Here is a 23,218-nt window from a genome sequence, read left to right on the forward strand (position 1 = left end):
TGTCCCCCTGCGTCCCATGGGCTAAATGCCACTGAGCTGGTAGGAGCTGCTCAGGTGTAGCCTCTGCCTTCAGAATTTCAGCAGGAACTGCATCATGTGCCTAAAAAGCCCTGGCTCACAGCATGAGACAGTGTGTTCTAGGTGGTAACGTGGCACCTGCACATGCACCCCCAGCAGTCCTCTCTAAACTCAGGCAGTGCATGGCTGCTGCCATTCTCGCCCTCAGCATCCATGAGATGAAGGAGTTGCTCCCCAGGGCACCTGCCCCAACACAAGCCATGTGGATCTGCCATTGCTTTTCATGTGAATACCTAGGAGAGGCTGTTAAACCCTCCTAGCTGTCCTTTTTGTACTTGGTCCTCTTCCTTCCAATCCTCATTGGCTCAAATCCACAGAGTGACAAAGAACAGAGATGCCCAGAGCACCAGCTGGAGGGGCAAGTGGGGGAAGGCACTGCTGGTGCCACAGGTGTCCTGGGCTGGCTCTTGGACCATAACCAGCGTTCACTGAGGATGGGGTTCCTTTGAAATGCTCTTGTTCTTCCTGTTTAAGTAAGGGAGAGCAAAAAAATGAGGACGTCTGTGTCAAATAGAAGAGACACCTCAACTGTCTCGTTTTTGCATGGAAATTTCATTTTTATTTGATAATCATTTGAGAAACTTGCACAGATGAAGGCAAGTTGGTTTTTATTATCTAACCTATGTAGTCAATTCTAATGTCATTTAAAAGAATTTGACATGTTAAAATACACATGAAATTTACCATCTTACCTATTTTAAGTGTGCAATTTAGTGGCATTAAATACATTCATACTGTGCAGCCTTCTCTACCATGTATCCACAAGTTCAACTTTACAAGATGAACTTTTGTCATCTTGTAAAACTGAAGCTCTGTACCCATTAAGCACCAACTCCCTATTCCCCATCCACCAGCCCCTGGCAGCCTCTGTTCTACTTTGTCTCTTTGAATTTGACTTTTGTAGGGACCTCGTATGAGTGGAATGAGAAGGGATTTGTCCTTTTGTGACTAGCTTATTTCACTTAGCATAATGTCCTCAAGGTTCATCCAAGTTGTAGCATCTGTTAGGATTTCTTTTTAAGGCTGAGTGATACTCTGTTCTATGGATAGACCACATTTTGTTTGTGTACTCATCTGTTGATGGACACTTGAGTTGCTTCCACCTTTTAGCTATTGTGAATATTGCTGCCGTAAACATGGGTGTGCAAGTATCTGAGTCTCTGCTTTCAATCATATGGCAATTCTATGTTTAATTTCTTGGGGAACTGCCATAACTGTTTTCCACGGTGGCTGCACCATTTTACATTCCCACAGAAGGTTCCAGTTTTGCCACATCCTTGCCAACACCTGTTTTTAATAATTGCCATCCTAATGAGTGTGAAGTGGCATCCTGCTGAGATTTTGATTTGCAGTTCCCTAATGACTAGTGATGCTGATTATCTTTTTGTTGGCCGTTTATATGTCCTCTTTGGAGAAATGTCTATTTGGGCTCTTTGTCCATTTTTCAATCAGGTGTGTGTTTTTGTTGTTAAGTCATAAGAAGTCTTTATATGCTCTGGGTATTCACCCTTTTCAAATATATCACTTTAAAATACTTTGTCCCATTCTGTGGATTGCCTTTCACTCTGTTTTGTTCTTTGATGCACAGAAGATGTTTCTTTCTTTTAGTTACCTGTGTGTGCCTCTGGTGTCATATCTAAGAAATCACTGCCAAATCCAATGTTGTTAAAATTTTCCCTTATGTTTCTCCTAAATGTTTTAGTTTTAGCTCTTAGTTTAGGCCTTTGATCCATTTTAATTTTTATATATGGTGTGAGATAGATCTAGCTTCATGTGGATGTCCACTTGTCTAGCAGCATTTGTTGAAAAGACTGTCCTTTCTCCCTTGAATGGTCTTGGCACCATCAAAAATCATTTGACCCATGTGCAAGGGTTTATTTGGGGATTTGCTATTCTGTTCCATTGGTCTATATGACTGTCTTTGTTTCAATACAACACCATTTTGATTATTGTAGCTTTGTCATAAGTTACGAAATAAAGAAGTGAGAGACCTCCTACTTTGTTCCCTTTCAAGATGATTTTGGCTGTGTGAGGTCTCTTGAGATTCCATATGAGTTTCAGGATGGAAAAAAAAAAGCCACTGGGATATTTTGATAGAGATTGCATGAAATCTGTAGATTGCTTTGGACTATGGACATCTTAAGGTTTCCAATCCATAAACACGGGATTGCTTTCTATTTATTTGTGTTGACCTTACTTTCTTTCAGCAGTGTTTTATGGTTTTCAAGTACAAGTCTTTTACTTCCTTAAGTTTATTCTGAAATATTTCAGTTTTTTGTTACTATTATAATGGAATTTTCTTAAATTTCCTTTTGAGATTGCTTGTTATTGTATAGAAATATCATGGATTTGTTGTGTTGATTTTGTAAACTGCAGTGTTACTGAAATTGTTTTTTTGTATATGTATGGACACTAGGATTTTCTACATATAAGATCATGTCATCTGCAAACAGATAATTTTGCTTCTTCCTTTCCAGTCTGGATGCCTTTTATTTCTTTTTCTTGCCTAATTGCTCTAAGACTCCAGTATTATGTTAAATAGAAGTGGTGAGACAGGGTATTTCTGTCTTGTTCTTGATCTTAAAGTGCTTTCAGTCTTATTGAATATAATGTTTACAGTGGGATTTTCATATGGCCTCTATTTGAGGTTGTTTCCTTCTATTCCCAGTTGTTTAGTTTTTATCATGAAAGGGCATGACATTGTCTCAAATGCTTTTTCTGCATCAATTGAGATCACATTTTTTTCCTTCATTCTATTAATGTAATACACATTACATTTATTGACTTGAGCATGTTGAAACATCTTTGCATACCAGCTATAAATCTCACTTGGCCATGATGTGTAATCCTTTCAATGTCCCACTGAATCCTGTTGGCCAGTATTTTCTTGAATATTGATTAAAAAAAAATCTTGATCAGGAATACTGATGTGTGGTGTTCTTTTCTTATAGTGTCTTTGTCTGGTTTTGATATCAGAATAATGCTGGCCTCATAGAATGCATTTGGAAGTGTCCTTTCCTCTTCAGTTTTTTGGAAGAGTTTGAGGAGAATTGATTTAATTCTTCAGATGTTTGGTAGAATTCCCATATGGCCCTGGGCCACTTTGTTAGGAGGCTTTTCTTTACTAATTCATTCTCTTGACTAGCATAGGTCTGTTTAGATTTTCCATTTCTTCATGATTCAACCTTGATAGGCTGTGTGTTTCTAAGAATTTGTCCAGTTCATCTAGGTTATCCAATTCATTGATATATAATTGCTCATAGTACTCTTAATCCTTTTTATTTCTGTAAAATCAGTTGTAATGTCTCCTTCTGGTTTTTAGTTGTTTTTCTTAGTCACTCTTAGCCAAAAGTCAGTTTTGGTTATCAACAAACTCTTGGTTTCATTTATTTTTCTCTATTGCCTTTCTGTTCTCTATTTTGTCTCTGCTCTAATCTTTATCATTTCCTCCATTCTGCTGGCTTTGGATTGATTGCTCTTCTTTTTCTAGTTCTTTCAGATGTAAATTTAGGGTTGACTTGAGATCTTAATTTTTTTAATATTTGTATTTACAGTTATAAATTTCCCTCCTACCACTGCTTTCACTGTACCTGTTTTTTTGTATGTTACGTTTAAATTTTCATTTACCACAAGATATTTTCTAATGTCCCTTGTGAGTTCCCCATTAATCTGCTGGTTGAGAGTGTTGTTTAATTTTCACATAATTGTGTACTTTTCAGTTTTTCGTCTGTTACTGATTTCTAGTTTCATCACACTGTGGCCAGAAAAGATATTTTATTTCCTCAGTCTTTTGAAATTTGTTGACTTGTTTTGTCGTCTAACGTACTGTCTATCCTAGAGAGAGGTCCATTTGCACTTGAGAAAAAATGTGTGTACTGCTGTTGTGTCTGTTAGGTCCAGCTATGGTATGATGCTGTTCAAGTTCTGTCTTGTGACTGATCCTCTGTCTGGTTGTCCTATCCATTACTGAAAGTGGGCTATTGCAGTCTCCTACTCTTACTGTAGAACTAATCCATTTCTTCCTTTGATTCTGTCAATGTTTGTTTCATATATTTTGGGCTCTGATGTTTGGTGCATATATATTCCATCTTGGTGAATTTTCAAACTTTTTAAATTTCAACATGAAGATGAAATTATAGGATGTCTGGGATTTCCTTTGAATCCGTGGGGCTGGGAGTAACTATAAATGAAACAAGATATAAATGAAACAAGATATAAATGAAACAAGATTGGCTGGGAATTTGAGGCTGCAAGGATAGGTACACACCGGGGTGTGAAGCAGGGCTCGGAGCAGATGGTAAAGATTGTTGGCTTTTCCAGCCATGGGGCTCGCTTGCCACTTTGCAGTAGTGGCATGAAGCAGCCACCAGAGGGCCACGCACCAGCGCATGTGGCTGTGTTCCACACTTTTTGGACAATAAAATCTGAATTTCACATACTTTTCTTATGTCATTAGATATTACCCTTTTACATCTTTTCACTATTTAAAAATGTAAAAATCATTCTTAACATTTTGGCTGTGCAAAAACAGGTGGTGGGCCCAATTTTGGCCTGTATTTCGCTTGCCAACCCGATTTATACTTTTGTATCTATTTGACATTTTCCATTAAAAGTTATATAGCACACTTTTTTGTACTTATTACTTTTAAAAAAAACTTTCTACAATGAAAATACATTATTTTTACAATAAAAAAGCCAAAATACACACACAAAAATGTTACCCATGAATTATGGGAATTACTTCAAGGTAATTCTTCTTATTTTGAAATATCTTTCTGATATTTTCTCTTATATCACTTTTTGAAGATGCATAACATGATCCCAAATAAACAGTTAAATAAACAGCACCCTCCTCTCCCCTCCTGCCCAGAAACCCACCCGTCTGGAGCTGCATCTCCCAGGAAAGGAGACTCTAGAGGGAACTGCCTTCTTGCAGTTCGCTAGCCTGGATTCCCAAGGGAAAGATGTGCATCTTCATGATGAGCTTTGAAGATTCTTACAGAATAAAAATTCTCACCATATCCTTCTGTCTTAATAGCACGTTTTAAAGTCTCCAGGGACAAGAGATTTCTGTAAACCCTAGTTTCCAAAGAATAAAAAAAATCACTTCTCAAAACTGAAATGGTATTTCCCATCACCCCCACACCATCCAGATTTGTTCAGCTTTCTTGAAAACAAATTATCCAAATTTTTAAAAATATTTTCCTAAAACTCCAAACAGAAGTAATGTCAAAGGGATCAATATCCTCACTTCTTATGAAAGCTAAAACTCTACCCCTTTATCAGTAAGTGAAAATATCTTTGCAGCTCTGAAAAACCATGCTGAGACATTAATTTCTAAATACTTAAATGGGGGCCAGGTGCAGTCCCTCACACCTGTAATCCCAGCACTTGGGGAGGCCGAGGCCAGAGATTGCTTGAGCCCAGGAGTTCAAGACCAGCCTAGGCAATATAGCAAGACCTCGTCTGTACAAAAAAAAAAAAAAAAAAAAGCCAGGCATGGTGGCACGCCTGTAGTCCCAGTTACTCAGGAGGCAGAGATGGAGGCTGCAGTGAGCTGTGTTTGTGCCACTGTACTCCTGACTGGGTAACAGTGTGAGACCCTGTCTCAAAAAATACATAAATAAATATTTAAGTGTATCCACCCAAACTGATAGCCTTATAGTACCGGGTGGGGGGGGTCACTGTTACTGACAGACACACTTGAAAAAGATGAAACCACTCACTGGTAAGATAACAGTTGGTCACCAAAAGGCAAAGATGCCAGCATGATGATAATAATCTTCAAACATAATCAGAAACTCGGTGGATGGAGATTTGCCAAGAAACAGCAGGTCTTGGAGATACAGTAACCAAAACCCAGAGAATGGAATACCTCATAAAGGTGACATGCCTTTCAGTGGTGATGAAACCAGTCTTTGAATCAGAGAAAGGCGCAAAGGAAAGCAGCATGTTCCCAAGGCACACATGCCAGAAAACAAGCCCACCAGCAGGAGGCCTGCCTTTAACACTCACCTGCGGGTGTGAGAGGAGACGAGGCCGCAGCGACATCAACCCTGGCTCTCCTATGTAACATTCACTCAGGACTGCCCGTGCCCCTCCAACGGGCTCAGCGCCATTCATGTTCCTTATCTGTTAACCCTTCCCCAAACCCTGCTCTTCCAGCAGACGGCGCACACACTGTGCCACACATGTGGCTGAAAGGATAGCCATGTGTGGGGACAGCCGGAGGTGTGGTCGCTCCCCAATTACTACGTTTTCCCTCTAAAAACTTAAAAGTGTCACATTTCAAAACACCAGCTTATTTAGTAAACCGGCTTTTCTGTACATAACCCAAACAGGCACCTCTCTGGGGCCCCCATGTCTATACAGAGTTGGGCACTGCCCTGGACTCTGATCTACCTGATGGACAGCTGGTGCAACTTTATCAGCTGTCAGCCTTAAATGAAGAGGCTCAGAAAATACGGGGAAGTGTCGAGTGCATTCAAGCACACAGTTTGAGGATGGCCACCTGGGGGATGGGCTCTACACAAACAGGGTCAGCGTTCCACACTGGGAAAGTTAAGGCTTCACTCATACAGGCAGGAGCCGAGATGTTGCAGAGTCGTGCCGTTTTCCACAGACCAGTGTGTGCGCTATGGCGATCTGACCCATTACAGATGGCTGCACTCCACAAAGTGAAGAGCAGTGATCTCAGGGGCCTCGTCTCTGGTGCATTTGGTCATTTATAGAGAAAGAAAGGCAGAGGTTGCAGCTGTATGCCTCATGGCTCCAGCTGCATAGCTGCATTCCTTACAAGACTCAATATAACTTTTTGAGTGCTTTTTTAAATTTTAGTTTCAGGGGGCACATGTGCTCCTTTGCTACATGGATATGTTGCATGGTGTGGGGTTTGGGTTACTTTTGAAGTCATCACCCAAACAGCGAACGTAGTGCTCAATAGGTAGCTTTTCAACCCTTGTCCCCTTCCTTCTCCCCTCCTCCCTTTTGGAGACTCCAGAGTGAAGTTCCAATGGCTTTAAGTTTGAATTAAGTTTGACTTACTCAGTTTCACATAGCTTTATAACCAAAGGCCACACAATCATGCTACCTCTTAGTGAGGAAAGCAAGGGGCTCTGTAGCGTCTTGGCTGTTACGTGAGCAATGTGCACTAATGCAGCCTTCATTTCAAGCTCTCCTCTCCTTCCTCCTCAATTCAGGATCTATCGAGGGGAAGGTGATGGGCTGTGACATAGGTCACACTTACAGGATCCCTGTAGTGTGGAAACAGCAGTGTCATCTGATCTCAAGGTGGTTAGGATGTTTCCAATTCCCATGGAAATTTTTTTACTAGTGCCTACCACAAAGCTGCTTACATTTGCAGAGGGGTGGGGGGGGGGGTGGAATCAAATGGTCTCACCTGCATTTTCATTGCTATGACCTCTTTTCTGGATCTGAGAGGGAGTACAGCAAGTACCTGTCCGAGGTGGCGGGCCACATCCCTGGCTCTCTGCTTGCAGAAGAGGTGCCAGGACACAGCCCTTGAGAAGCGTAGAGAGGGCACAACTGAGAGATGCTTAAGGAATAAAGGGAGCCACGTTAAACATCCAGTTGTTACCACCTGAGCCTAATGTTCCCACTAATGGTGGATGTCAGACACTATGTGGCCCTGCTGTGCACAGGGGCCCAGGAGCTGCCCTGAAAGCAGCAGCTTGGATTAACCGAGCCTTTAGATCCAACTTCTTGTTTGTAGGAAGTGCTAAGGATGGAGGAGTGAGTTGAACACCTCAAACAACAGTGTGTTCAGGAAAAGCTGGGAGGGAAGGGACACGGGGGCTCCTGTTTCCAACATCAAAAGATTTCAGAGATAGAACAACCATATATGATGCATGATCATGGTTTTGGGGAAAAAACAGCTAAAAGGTACATTCCAATTAGGAACACATATATATATATATATATATATATGTATAGGTATTAGATGATACAGGAAATTAATTTTGTTAGGTGTGCCAATCATATTGTACTTATGCAGGCAGCATCATTTTTTTTTTTTTTTAGAAATACATGTTGAAGTACTTGGGGGTGATACGGTGTCCATAATTTACTTTTAAATGGTTAAATATATGTATGGACACACAAAGCAAATATGACAAATACAACCATTATTCAATCTCAGTAGCTGAGTTTGTGGATGTCCATTGTACTATATACTTTTGCACAGATTTTATTTTTCATCATAAAAAAATTTAAAAACTGAAATACTTGTCAACCCCCCCATCTTGAAAAAGCCAAATTGAAATACACTTGGTTAATTATGAGAATTAACCACTATCTGATGATTAAGTGTGATTTGTTTCTCTTCCTTCATCCCACTGGCCTCAGGAATGGAAAACACTTTAAAGGGAGAAAAAAGTAAAACTGTGACCATGAGCCTCCACCCCATCCTGTCCTGTCTGCTGCTTGTGTCAGAGCCACTGAGGGAAAAATCACTAAATTGTCACAATGGCTGGGTGCAGTGGCCTACAACCCAGCAGTTCAGGAGACTGAGGCAGGAGGATCACTTGAGCCCAGGAGTTGGAGGCTGTACTGAGCCCTGATCATGCCACTGCATTCCAGTCTGGGTGACAGAGCAAGACCCTGTCTCTAAAAAAAATTTTTTTAATAAAAACAAAAAATAAATTGTCACACATTCCTAAGATGCATTAGACTTTGCTGGGAGATGGGCTTTCTAGTTCACCGTTGAGCTTAGCATTTCCTGCTGTTAAAATTAGAATAACCTTTATTCAGGATGTGCTCCTCCGAGATGAAACGGATGTCCGATTCTGGGAGCTGGAGGAACACGCTGCAACGCACTTCCAGACTCTGCAAGGAAGAGTGGGCAGGCACACAGAATCTCAGGAAGACGGTTCAGGGCGGCGGGGACATTGATCGTGTGTTTACCGTCAGCTCTGACAGCCCGGCTTGAAGCTTCCTTCTAAGGATAGAGACTGAGCAGAGACTCCATGTGTCCTGGGCCCCAGTGGATAAAATTAAGAATAAGCAGGAGCCTGGGCAAATGAACCTATGACCCTGGGCAGCTGGCAGACTTTAAAAGCTAATTCCAGGTACGAGTCTGTCTTTTTAAACATCTGCCCAAGGCTGCCATGGACCAAATCCCTAAAGATACCTTGTTGCCCTAGAAATGCCTCCAAAACTCCATAACCCACTAGTTTTCCTACTCTGTCCAGAGACTTGGCTCCCACTTCCCCCAATTACATGACCTTCTTCCATCAAATCCACACTCCACACAAAGAAGAAAACAGCACCTAATTCTGATGAAAACATCTGGCCATGGGACAAAGCCCTGCAGGGCCCAGCCTTGGCCTTAAGGGAAGGTGGGGTTGGGGGTATGACACTAGCCGCCCACAAGAGCTGTGCTTCACCTCACACAACCTCCCTGGTCCTCACTCTAGGTGAGGTAGAGATGCCACTGGCTCTACTTCCTGTTGATGTGGGGACATTGATCCTCTCAAGGGTTGAGAACCAGGATTTAGACCCAGAAATGGACTTTATGGCCTCAAGGGAGAAAAAAGAGAAGAGCAGAAAATGAACAAAACGAACAGGAGGGGACCACAATGGACAGTGGTTCACAGAAGAGGGCCTGTTTTAGAAGAAAGAAGCAGCCTCTTGGGGGTGGCACACAGGTGAGAGGAGCCATGGGTCAGGGCACCAAGGAGCCAGCCAGGTGAGCAGTACCCTTGGTGGCACAGGTGCCCCAGGATCTGCAAGAGGATTCTATGAAAGCACATGCTTAAAGAGTCTGCAGGTGAGCCTGCCCGAGAACACCTCCCACACGAGTTGCCCCACGCTCTCCAGGTTTGGCCCTTCCACTGGCTGTTTGGCAGTTCCAGCCCTGAAGCCCCTCGCCTCTACTCACAGGGCCTCCCACCATCCCCAACCCTGTCCTCACCCACCAGCTTCCTCAGCAAGCAATTCCTTAAAGTGAATCAATTTTAAAGAGTATGAAGTATGTTATAGCATAGATAGCACTCGTGCTACAAAAATGAGAAATCCAAGAACTGAAGTTCAGAAGGCCCAGCCCCAACCACACACCCTGACTTTTCTCATGTAAATGGGAGGGCGTTTCAGAACTCCACCGGCACATGCTGCCGGGGCAGGGCGCCTCCCGTCTGCTTCCAGTGCCTTCTTTCTGCTCCCTGGGCCCAGTGCTCAGCCATGGGAGGAGCCAGTGCAGCTGCCATGTGGGCATCTCCTGTGGGTGTCTTGTGAGGCTGCTGTCACGTGGTGGCTGCACAGGAAGCAGCCACGGTATCTGGGGCTGGGAGGCAGCAGGCATGGGACCCAAACCTGGGCCCTAGGGACCGTGTCCCAATGGAAGCACCACCCTGGGCCAAGACCCTGAAACACGAGAGAAGCTTTGGGAAGGTGCTTTCATGTAGAATGGAGGGAGACAAAGTGGCTTCCTGGCACTTGGGTGGGAAGTGGTGGGGACTGCATGCAGAGCTGGGAGGCAGGCCTGAAAGCTGCATCTCCTCCACCAAGAGCACCCCAGACCCCGACCTCAGCAGCAGGCAAGGGTTGGGGAGGATGCGCCTTCAAGCTGATCGTGTTTTGAATACTTAATAGAACATGCTGCAGTCAGGCCAGGCCCACAAGTGGATCCCGCAGGGCACAGCTCAGATCAGTAGAGGCCCAAAGTAGGAGTCGCCCAGCTGCACTTGTGTTGCTGGCACAGGCCACGGCCTCCTGAGACAGTACTCGGGCCACCACACAGCTTACGAGGGATGCCACCCATCCGGCCAGGGGAGGCACAGACTTGACACACAGGCCGCAGAACCACACAGCACCAAACCCCATCAGGGCCCAGCACCTTCAAAACAAGCTCAAGGCCAAACAGCTGTCTGCCTTGGTGCAAAGATCTCAACTTCAGCATCTGACCCCAAAACCCACACCAGAGGGGGACCTCCCTAGGGAAATGCCAGAGGTCACGGTGGCAGATGGCGCCTTCCAGAAGGGAGCCCCGACGCTCTCGCAGTGGCTCAGACCTGGTGCAGGCATGCCCCTTTCCTGCCGAGACTCTGGGGACGTGGCATTGGCCTCGAGCCTGCCCATCCTCAGCAGGCTGTCCCTGGTGGTCTGTGTGAGCTTCTCTGCAGCCGTGATACTTTGCCTCATTCCTGGGAAATGCTGCATAAATACCCACAACTGAATGAAGGTTGCCCTTCCTCCCCACCTCAGCCTGCAGTCTCCCATCATCTGGTGTCATTCCACCTGCAACAGAACAAACTCATTCCAGGCGTTCAAGAGCGGGACTCCTGGACCTCACTCAGCATCTGTAAAATGGGCACAGCAATGCTGGCCTTGCAGGACTGTGCTAAGGCCCCAGAGGGAGGCAAGGGCAAAGCACAGGTGTCTGGCGGGTGTGGCGCAGGTAGGTGTCAACACCTGCTGGGGCCCAGTAGGGCAAGGCCACAGGCTGGTGTTGCTGCTCTAAGCCCTGCCACCTGTCCCCTCCCTAAAAAGCAACAGGAGCTCAGATAGATGTCGCCTGAGCCCATCCCAGCCGACTGCAGCAGCAGAGGCAGCCAAGCCTCCTCCAAAGCCCACAGGAACAGGCAGGCAACGTGGTCAGGCAGCCCTGCCACTTGTCACTGTTTAAAAATTAGGTTATTTTTTAATAATCTAATAACAAGTACATAAACAACCTAAATAATAAATAATAAGTACTTAAAATTTTCATTGTGCTCACTTCTAGTTTTATTTCTGAGCTGAGGTTTTTTGGCAGAAAGTTTAGTTGAATCCTTAAACACAGCTGGCTGTATGAGCTGGAGTTTTCCACTTCAGGGAACTGAAATACGTTAATCCAATCAAAAATAGTTTACTTCCTCAGGGGAAGTAAAGGATTTTGTTTTGTTTACCTCCCTCCCACCCCAGCCTTTCACTGTGCCAAGTCATTGCCTAAATTTAATAGCGTGACATTCTGGGAAGCCAATGGCCTTCACCTGGGGAGGGAGGGGGAGGTCAGCAAGGGGTGCATTTTCAGCTCACCGTGCTCAAGTTGAGAAGAAAGAGACAGACCTGACACCTCCTAAGGCTTTCAACCCAGTGAAGTAGAAAGCCCCAGACACTGCAACATTCCTGCCTGGCAAGAGGTCCCCTCTGTGCCTGAACTGCACTGAGCTGACTCCACCCCAGGCTGTGCCTGCTTCACAGTTTGGTAAATGTTGACTTCCCATGATGCCCACATGGAAGCTGCACCTTGAGGAGGTACATGATACACACACGCAGCCAGACAGCAGGACACCTGCGTGAGGGGCAGAGGCGCTTCAGAGATGACACCAGCAGGACCCCAGGCTTCCAGTTGCTGCCTCGCTTCCCCGCGATCCGAGGTGGAGCTGCTGAGAGCAATGGCATATCTAGGAAGCACCACAGGTATACACGCGCCGTGTTTGTGAAAAGTCAGTACTCTTTTCTAGTATTTTTTGACATATTCCAGAAAGATTAAAAACAGAGGTAAAATTCACCCCATAATTCCTTCATTTAAACATAACTATTAAAATTTATCATTTGTCACATGTCTTACTGTGCTTCTTCACAGCAGCAAGGGGGACACACTCCAGCTCCAACGGGAACGTGTCCGCATCACCAGATGACCCGTGTTCTTGCGGCAACACGGCAGCAAAAGGTGGGTTTGCCTCATCAAAGGCCGCCAACACCAGTGTGCTAACATCAGATTGTCTTGTGTTAAAAAATACAGATTGCCAAGAAAAAGTGGCTTTTAAAATAAATGCATTGTCAGATCTCATGTTCTCAGGAGTCAACATAGCAGAGAAGTAAAAGTACAGTGTACTGATGATAGATAAAAGCACCAGGTATTGACAACAAGGAGATAAAACCCACATCCAAGATCTCAGAGACCCTGGCCCAGTAGGGCAGGTGGAACCGGGGATGGAAGTCCACAGCCGGTCCCTCACCTGCCAGCAGCATCATCAACTCTTACCCACCTGCTGATGCCATTTAAAAGTAAAACCTTCATGGCCGTCGCTACTGGGGGGAGGTGTTCCCACAACAGAGCCAGAAGCACTGCAGACATGGAGCAGTATAAACCCCTGCCGTGACCTGGAAGAGGTGATCCCAGTATCATGTCTCATCCTACTGCATCCCATCAAATCTGCTCAGCAATTGCTCGAGAGTACTTTGTCTTTTCCTTTCCTGCAGTACCAGGGAAAAGGGCACAGAAAGCCCAGAAACATGACAAGTGAGTGCATATAATTCAGCCAACCCTCACAGTCCTTAAAACCAAAAAAACCCCATGAAGCCTGTGCGGCTCCCCAGGCTGCAGGACTGGGTCAGTGAGGCTGCCAGTACTCAGCATGCTGCCGTTAGAGGGAGTCCCCCCCGCATGTTAACTCCCAGTAATAACAACGGGTGCTGTGCTGACGACCTCAGAACGTGGCAGGCTCCTGGGCCATCACAATGATTCACAGCAGCCCTAAGAGACAGGCCTGCTGCTTCCTACTATGCATGAGGAACAGGGTCTCTCAGGCAGAGCTGCAAACACCCACATGGTGGTGAGTCCAGGACAGGGCCTCACATCTGGCATCATCACCACCTCAGGATGGGCAGAGGGATGCACAGCAGGCAGGCATGCTGGATACTAATTGTGACCTTCCAGTTGTCAGGACCTGTACTGGTAATCCCAGTCAACACCATCCATAGCAGTCGCTCTTGGCCCCTCACCACACAAGGGACCCTAGGCAGTGTGCCCCGGGGTGTGGCGTCCCTGCTGTCCCAGGGCTGTCAGCCCAGCAAGGAAGAGACGCCCCACAGAAAGAACATCTTGAACACAGCCATGACAAGAAGGACAATCAAGAAGCTCGGTGTGAGCATCTGGGCTTAAGGGAGGGCGGCTCCACGGAACCGTTCTGCTGACCTCTAAAGACAGGAGAGAAAGGGTCATGGACGAACTGGTGGTGATCGGCCCCTAACCTGGAGACTTCCACAGCCCAAGAAGCTACCGGAGAAACGTGTGGTGCCAGTTGCCTCCCACTCTGGGGCACATCACTCAGCCCAAATTCTCAGCGGGCTTCAGGATGCTGCCTGGAGGTGATGATATGGCTCTGAGCATGGACCCATCCACACCTGCCCGCCTGCTGCCTCGCTCCCAAGGCCCTGCATTCCTGCCTAAAGCTCACTGGAAATGTCGCTGTCTACACCACCACCACCATAAACACCCAGAGTTGTCTTCCTGGAGGTGGCAGCTTTTATAGCAACTACACCAGTGAGTCCTAAATTCCTAGCAGGGGCTGATGAGCACCAGCTGTATTCTGCAAGGCCCCTCACCCACCCAAACACTGTGCCTCCTGCCTTTAGCTCTTTATAATTAAAGTGTTTAAATAAACAAGAGCCTTTGGTTATAGCTATTCAAGACTCATCTAAGATGCAGAAAACCTAATCTAAGATTAGGAAGTGTTCAATATTTCACAGCTTCACCAATATCCTTCAAGCTTCACTATTTTCTCCTCAAAGCCCTCTGAGAATACCCTCACTTTATCAACAGAAAAGCAAGCCTGAAGTTCAGCAGCCGGGACCCCTCTCGGGGCTGGTGCTGCGGACCAAGGCCTCAGTGAAAGGGCCACACTGAGCAGCCGCAGAGTACTTCTGGGCGCCGTCTCTACTTGGTTACCAAATAACACAGCTCCAATGTTTGAAATATTGAGCTGTCTTCTTTCAGTACAATTTTACACTTTTGAACAACTGACAAAAGCTAGTTCACTTTTCTGTTATTAGCTAAAAGCTTAAGTTTTCATTTCCATATGATTGTTCCTTCACAATAGGAATCTCAAAAGTTCTCAGGTAACAGAGTAGTGCTTTTTCTTAAATAGGTGCAGTCAACTGGCTGGACTTGCAGCTTCCCTAATAGCAGACCAGTCCTGAGCCCAGCAGCCAGTGAGAGGTGGCGGTGGCCTGCCCCATCCCCCTCAGGGCTGCCAGCAACAACCAGATGCCAACGCGCAAGGCCCCCAATGGCAGGGTGAGGGCTGATGGCCACTGCCAACCACTGACAAAGCCACCACAGCAGCTCTGTTAGGTCTGAAGAACTAGAAAACAATAAATCACTTAAATCTGAGGCTGAATTGAGCATCATTTCATCTGATTCAGCCCTCATTTTGATGTCTCATATCCACAATTAGAAACAATTTTGGGATTACAGAACTGCAGGCCAAGAGGGGAATCACTTGTTGCTGCAGTCTGAATCCCCAAATGTTGATTCTGGCTGGTGCTGGGTCAGAGAGTTCACATAGCAAGTCGCAGACACACTTTTACCAAGCAACACAGCACCTGGATGAGGAGGGCTACTCTGTTTCCGCTGGGGCTGAGGCCTGCTCAGTGCATTTCTACCTCATCAGCTGGGCTATAACTGTTTTTCTACCAGAAGGAAAAAAAATAGCAGCAAGCTCTCTCAGTCATTCAGTGCTGTTTAAACAACCTTTGGACTACTATGAGCAAATTTTTTTTTTTTTTTTAACAGGGCCTCACTCTGTCACCCAGAGTAGAGTGCACTCTGCAGTTGAGCTTTTTTTTTTTTTTTTTTTTTTTTTTTGGGAAAATGATCAAGTTAATGTTGAGCACTGGAAAAATCATCTTAGCCAGCTGATCTCTTCAGAGCTGACTCAAGAGTGCCCTGCTGGCTGGTCTTTTGGTTGATCAAGCAAATATCAACTGAAGAATGACCAAAAAAACCTAAAGCAAATTAATGGCTAAAACTAAATTGGGGCAGTGAGAGAGGGCAGAATGTTTCCCTCACCTGTGAGACAGCCAGAGGATGACCGGAATTACATGGCAGGTGTGGGTGAGAAGCTCAGGCTCTGAGGGCACCAGGCGGAGGGGTGCGGGGGGGGGCGGTGGGGGGGGCGGCAAAGTGGGCACCAGTAACATCCATGCTCCCCAGCAAGGGTGGAGTGGGCAACACTGCAGTCCACACTCATCCATGAGGCCAGCGAGAAAGGCCAGGGAATCCACCTGCCCAGGACGCGGGCCTGAGAAGAGGGATCCCACATGGCCCTGGGCCTCCCCGCAAAGCATCTGTACCCCAAAAACACAGCCTCAAAGGCACTGCAGCTCCAGGGTCCTGTTCCCATGGGAAGTGAACAGCACTCTCTAGAACAGGCCACTGCTTTCTAAAAGGACTTGTTTCTAAGAGATGGTCATCTTTTTTAAAGATACATAAAAATGAATTGTTGCTACTATGTTCACGTTTCTCCACTTGAAAATGAAGAAGTAAAAGCTTAAGGACAGAACTCATGAAATAAAGAACCAAAAACAGCAGCCGGGGTGCCCCGCCACACTGTTGCCCTCCAGAGTGGAGGGCCCTGCACCAAGGATTCAGTCACACACAGGCCATTCAAATACGCAAAAGACACATCTTGAAAACCAAGGTTGAAGTTGTTCATTTATTCGTGAAAAGTCTACATGTGTTGACTGCATTCTAAAATGAGGTTAAATAGGAAAGGTGCCATTAGCTCTGAGTGATTAAAAGCCATCGTAAGCAGATGCCAATAATCATGCAAACCAATAAGGAAAGAGCTTAGAAACAGTATTTTTATTTTTAAAAAACCTCAACATTAAGGAGGAACCCTTCTCTGAAGCCCATCACTTTCCTATTAAAAAATAAAAAAAGTACAGTAGAAGGAGCACAGGACAACTCTCTTCACACAGGGAAACTGTGTGTTTACACAATTCAAACACCCAGAATCAAAACCACATTCTCCTATTAACTTGTGAAGATAATAAATTTGCTTTGATAAGTTCTTTCAAGAAAAGATAATTTTTCTCCCAAAGCACACCAATAAATATTTATATTAAAAACCACAGTTAATTTAATCAGGCACAGAAGAAAAAATCATTTTTACATTAGTCTTTGTAGATAAGAAAAATTTGATTTACAGTGCATATTCCAATCCCAATCTGGGTTTGTCCTCAAATTTTGAGAAATAGCATAAAGAACTATTTTGCCAACTGTGCGTCACAATTCTATAATTGACGTGAGTTGCAGGCACTTAGCGTTCCAACAGAGGCACGGCAACCGCAGCCATCACAGCCACAGAGCTCCCCACAACATGGGCAGCGTCCCCATCTCCCCACACACATGTGACTTCCAGAGTTTCAAACACAAGTGTTTACATTCCTGCGCAGCAAGACCATGTTAGCCAAAAGCAAACCTACACTGACTTCCGCGGGAAAGTATTTGCAGAAGTCATGAAATGGTGTATGTTTTTACTATCCCAGCAAGCACTTCTCTAGGGAAAAGGACAGTTACAATTATTTACCTGAGGAAATTTAGAATTTGTCAACTTAGCTGTTATACTAAAAATTATGAACTTGTCTCTCTATTATGAAACAAAGAAAACCTCTACAACTTCACCATTTCAAGGTTCTAATACAAACTGGAATTTTTGTTTGAACACCACTTGAAGCATGTCCCCCTTTCAAGACTTGATAAGTAAACTTCTTGTTCTATTAAAAAAAAAAAGTAGATGATTGACAGGAGGCTAGATGGATGTAGATTGAGAGAAACAGACATAGAGGATAGGTGAATAGATACAGATGATTGATAGGTATAAGTGATTGATACAGATTATAGATGTAGCTAGATGGATGGATGTATTAGATTGGTGCAGAAGTAATTGCTGTTTTTTCCATAATAGATGACAGATCAACTAAACCTGTTGTATTAAAAAACATGCAGATGCTGATAACACTGCAGTGTGTTCTGCCATCAGGCACACTCAGTTATTCCACAGGAACAAACAGAAGGAACATCCACACGCATGAAACCGCACAGAAGTGCATGCCGAGCAACTCAGGAAAGGGTTTTTGTCTTGTTTTTATGTGAGGGGAATGCATAGTGTAACTGGAGGTTTTATTTTACTTTTAAACAAAAAAGCAAAATATACCTTTCCTTTCAAACCACTTTTATCTAAGATACATATCTGCAGGACTTGCTGATAAGAGCCAACCTGCCAGGGACACATAACTGGCACCTGATACTGTGCAGGATCACACTGTCAAGGACAGTAAGCAGACAGAAAAAGAATGCGAGAGATGCTCTCAAACTGGTCGTCGGTTATTCTTGGGGCAAAAACACAGCTTCTTACAGATCTAACACCAATCACAATAGGCATCTCGCTTTGCAAGAACAAACATACGAGCCTAATAAAAAAAGAGGCGTTTCAGTATTTTACGCATAGTCTTAACTCTCTATAACGAGCAAGACAATGTTTCCTAAACAAAATTATCAAGTGACTAAAATTTATCCATACTTCTTTAATCTGTAAACAAAAAAGAGAGCAAATGTTTTAAGAAAATAAAGGGACCGATTTAGAAGTTCAAAAGAGGTAAAAATAAAATTCCAAAAAAGAACCACTGTTACTATCCAGTGCACACACACGAGGCTATTCCTCCCTCAGCAGAAGATGAACATGCATTTTAAGATACTGACATTTTACTCTCAAATATAACCTTTGCTTTTCCAGTATTTGTTTACATATTTGTTTAATAAGAACAAAGTTTAATTTGTCAAGTTAAACAAAATTTAACTTAACTTTGGAAGATTCATCTTACCTCCTGACTGTAATTTTCTAGCAAAAGAAAAGAACTGCATGACGGCTGCATTTATATGTGCTACACACAAGAAAAAGGTACGGAAGTTCTGAAACAGAACTACAACAGAGAGCAGCATGAAAATCATTTTGTGACAAACTGCAAATCATTACTGCTGCATTATGGGAGAGCATCAAAAATTCACATCTCCAGTTTCTGCAAAACATGGACTGATAGGTGAATATTTCTGCAGTAAGGCGATCAAATATACAATCCCTGCACATGTTCACCAAGGAGTCACAGTGTGTGTGAGAGTGAGTTCATTAAATAATGAAACAGAGGTCCAAATATGAAACATAGGCAAAAAGTAGACTCAGGATTCTTTCTAACACAGAAAAGACTCAACAACTACATGGTATACTAATAAAAGGCCACCATGTCAGGGCACATTCGCCGCGCAGCCCCCCTCACTCCGCCTCCTCCGGGCTGTCCGTCAGGTGGCCTTTACTCTGCCGTCGGATGCTCACCAGCCTCCCTGCTGAGCGCAGGCTCCACCTGGAGCTGTTTGCAGAGCTGGCCAGGCTGGTATACTTGGTCGAGCCCTTGGCGCCATCCTCCCAGCCTGACCAGGATGGGTGGCCACCCACGGTGTCCTCAGGGTCAGCCGATATGTCTTCAAGAGCAAGTTTTGGAGGCTCCCAACCTTCAATTTCATCTGGTTTTTTAGACTGTATATTCTGTTTTAAAACCAAATTGTCCCAAAATCCAGATTTCTTCTCTGCCTTCAACTCTTCTTTTAATCGTAAGTTAGTTCTATAGGAGATGAAAGAGTTAGGTGTTGGTGACCCAGGTCTTAGGGCCTCAAGCTGTATCCATTTTACAAACATAAAATTCTTTAAAATTTTAAAAAATTGTTTAGAAAACTTAACACAAGTCTATGTGAAAAGTTTCAAATATTAAAATTAAGGAGAAAGTCACTATATGTTGTTAACGAAGTGTGTAAAGGCCACATTTTAGGACACCACTTGGCAATACATAAGCAAAGAACTAGTTCTGACAAGAAAAGTATTATCACACAAGAGATCCTCAAGACAATAGGAAGGTGGTACTCAAGATTTTGAGCAAATCAGATCCATGAGAATCCAGGGTCTAGATTAAGAAACAAGGGAAATCTATTCAATTTATCAAATAGGTTTTCAATTGGATTAATACAGCAAGGTAGTGTCAAGCATTTAGTAGGTAATTTACTCAACAAAAATAAGAATTCAGAACACCATCTACTATAAAAAGGAAATGGGAGCGAGCGACAGCTACTGAAGAAAGATCCTCAACTACTCTTCACCCTGACTGTCTGTGAGCATCATCTGGGAACATTTTTAAGAACACCAGTGCCCAGGCCCTCTCCTTCCAGATGCTGATGTATTAGCAGGTCGCCTGACAACCAGGGAACCAGTTTACCCATCCTCTACAGATGAAGAATGAAGGTGAAGTCACAGCTCCGCCAGAGCACGAAGGGGCACATGTCTGTCCTCAGTGCACAAAAGTGCAGAGAAGCAGACCAGGGGGCCCACAGTCCTCAAACAAAAGCAAACTATACTTGTAGACTCACCAGGACTCATCTTCTAATCAAACAGCTTCCATAACATGGAGCAAATATGCCATTGGTAATATCATTGAGTAGTTACTGAACTTACATTTTCAACTTTTTAAAAATTCTGAAACACTGACAATAAAGTAGCAAGGTCAGTTTAAACTTATTCAATTTTCTAAAATCTTTTACAGTTTACCAGTCAATCCTTTGCATTTTTAACAGTGGTTTTTTTTGGTGGTGGTTGTTTTGGTTTTGGTTTGGTTTTTTTCTGAAACTACTAAAAATCTTAAGTGTGGCTACAGGCTGCTTTAAGGCTAGTAAGTTCAATTTATAATTCTAAGTTATTTTCCACTTTTCCATAACCTTTCAAAATGCCAAGAGAGACCCTCATGACCTTTTATCCAAAGTACAGTTTCTTTTTTTTTTCATCGGACAACACAACTCATTTCTGGTTTGTTTTTTTTTTTTTCTTTGAGACAGAGTCTTGCTCTGTCGCCTCCATCTCCCACAGGTTCAAGCAATTCTCCTGCCTCAGCCTCCCGAGTAGCTGGGATTATAGGCACACGCCACCATGCCCAGCTAATTTCTGTATTTGTTTTTTTAGTATAGATGGGGTTTCACCATGTTGGCCAGGCTGGTCTTGAACTCCTGACCTTGTGATCTGCCTGCCTTGGCCTCCCAAAGTGCTGGGATTACAGGCATGAGCCACCGTGCCCAGCCCATTTCTGTTTATTCACAAGGGATGGATGTTAACTCCGAAGCACACATCATGAAGTCAATGACCGTCTGCCACTCAACAGGGACAGACGGAGTGGGGAGGGAAACAGGGACCTGCTGCGCCCCACAATGCGTCCAGTTACACTGTATTTATGCCATCAAATCTTCATTTCCACCTCCTCAGTGACTTCCTCCCTCTCCTGAAATGATGATTTTCTTACACAGTTGTGACTTACCCTTTGGACTTGGGAGATTTACATCTTTCCAGGAGATGCTGCTCATCATCTTTATTAAACAGTGAAGTCACTTCCTTCCAACCTCGGAAACTTGCTCCCTGAACCTAATGAAAGGTTAAGAAAAATGTCAAATCTGATGTCATGAATCAACAGAACTCCGCCTTCTACTCCAATAACCGTGGAATTGAAATTTAGAAAGAAGAACTGGCAGAGCTTACATCTTAAGCTTCCGTACCTGTGCGCACATAGTGTACTCCCATTAGCTACTAGTCACCTCAGCTGTTTTGGTATTATGGTCATAACAGCTTAACAGCTTATCAGTGATGCTGAGTAATCTAAATTTAGTAATAGACTAGTCAATATTTTGCCTAAAATAGCTTATGAAAATGATGCTTAAAATCAGACGAAGCTTCCCTCACAAATAAGAATTAGGTCTCCTTAAAACTTGGGAGATTGGGCTGGGCATGGTGGCTCATACCTGAAATCCTAGCACTTTAGGAGGCCAAGGCAGGAGGATTACTTGAGCCCAGGAGTTCAAGACCAGCCTGGGGAACAAAGTGAGACCCCCGTTGCTACAAAAAATACAAAAACTTAGCCAGGTGTGGTGGTGCAAACCTGTAGTTTCAGATAGGAAGCTGAGGTGGGAGGATCACTTAAGCCCCAGGAGGTCAAGGCTGCAGAGAACTGTGATCTCACCACTGCACTCCAGCCTGGGCAACAGAGCAAGACCCCATCTCAAAAAACAAACAACACCAACAACAAAAAAACACACAGGAGACTGACCTTTGAGAAGGTTGTTACGAGAGGTCCCCTAGAAGGGGGCTTCTCCAAGGTCCCCTGGAACAACTCTGCCACTACCTTTAAGCATCAGCATCTCCATGGAGACAGTGACCCTTGCCCTAACATCTACAAGTATAGATTTCTGAGAAGAAATAATTTTGTTGACTGTAAACAAATGATTTTGTACAATTTTTTCATTTCTGAAATCAAGATATAATTAATAGCATTCTTGGATACAATGAAATCCATTACTAAGAAGAATGGAGAAAACCATCTGAAAATCTGGCGTGTGTCGAGGGCCCTTCATATTCACTGATTAAGATTTCCCAGGGTTCGTCATCACATTGCTAGGGCTGGGAAGGGTCTCTCATGGGGTAGAGCCAGCTTTAGAATACTTTGCATTGTTAAAAATATAATACAAAAATAAAGCAATCCTGAAAGCTCAACTGAGGCTGCAGCATGACACTGATCTGAGACAAGGATAATGAATACAATTCAACCAACCCTTTGAGGTAACCCAGTGATTGCCAGGTGCAATGCCTGGGGGTCTCCAGGGTGTAACACAGCCTCATGAAGGGGCAAAGGGCAGAGATGACCCTGAAAACTAACCAGGGACTAAGGGGTCCCACTTTTACTTCCCATAGGCCAGACTCTCAACTCCCTGTCTGGGCAGAGGTCTGCATCTGTAGCTGGGGGACAGGCCCTCCAACAGCTGTGACTGGAGAGGCGTTTATGAATTAGGTACTGGGATAGGAGCATGATGGCAGTACTCACGCCAAAGAAACCATCACAACAAAAACATTGGGCATCAGGTATCAGCTTTCCACATCACACACTGCACAAAAACCTAGCACACAACCCATGTCATGCTGACAGCTTTGACACACTTGTATGCACATCAGGTAAAGGATTACGTCTGATGCTCAGGGCCCATGGCATGACAGAGCATGTGGCAGGATCCTATCAAGAAGTCTCAATTAAGAACATAATTCTAGAGGCTGACCCATCTGGACTCTGGAGAAAGGACCATGTGCAGTCACTATGTGCCCAGCACTGTGCAATGCAATCTCCACCCACCACGTCCCTCACTCTGAGCAATGCCCCATGGGACAGACACAGTGAAGCTTTGTGACCTTGGGGAACTTGGCTCACACAAATGGCCAGGAAGCAAAGCCGGAGCTTGAGCTAATGTCTCACTGCCAAGTTGTTATGTACCCCATTCCCAGGCCTG

At 44.4% G+C, this 23,218-nt stretch overlaps 1 protein-coding gene and 1 long non-coding RNA gene across 4 annotated transcripts in view; both read right to left on the minus strand.

The window, feature by feature from the left end:
• Positions 1-310: 310 nt before the first annotated feature.
• On the minus strand, positions 311-5,564 carry LOC134761893 (uncharacterized). Its single transcript, XR_010141037.1, has 2 exons — positions 4,957-5,564; positions 311-4,258 (listed from the first exon to the last, which is right to left on the minus strand). It is a non-coding gene; the product is annotated as an uncharacterized LOC134761893 (long non-coding RNA).
• A 10,936-nt stretch (positions 5,565-16,500) lies between these two features.
• The window catches only part of TDRP (testis development related protein), a 53,595-nt gene continuing 46,877 nt past the window's right edge, over positions 16,501-23,218 (minus strand). For all 3 annotated transcript variants that reach the window (XM_063726491.1, XM_009243493.4, XM_054561141.2), the window contains 2 exons: positions 21,208-21,311; positions 16,501-19,476 (listed from right to left, as the gene is read on the minus strand). In XM_063726491.1, coding sequence (XP_063582561.1) covers positions 19,131-19,476; positions 21,208-21,311 — 450 coding nt within the window. In that variant the 3' untranslated portion in view covers positions 16,501-19,130. The remainder of the gene's footprint in view (positions 19,477-21,207; positions 21,312-23,218) is intronic.

This window comes from Pongo abelii, chromosome 7, assembly GCF_028885655.2.
Source record: "Pongo abelii isolate AG06213 chromosome 7, NHGRI_mPonAbe1-v2.0_pri, whole genome shotgun sequence".
Lineage (NCBI taxonomy): Eukaryota > Metazoa > Chordata > Mammalia > Primates > Hominidae > Pongo > Pongo abelii.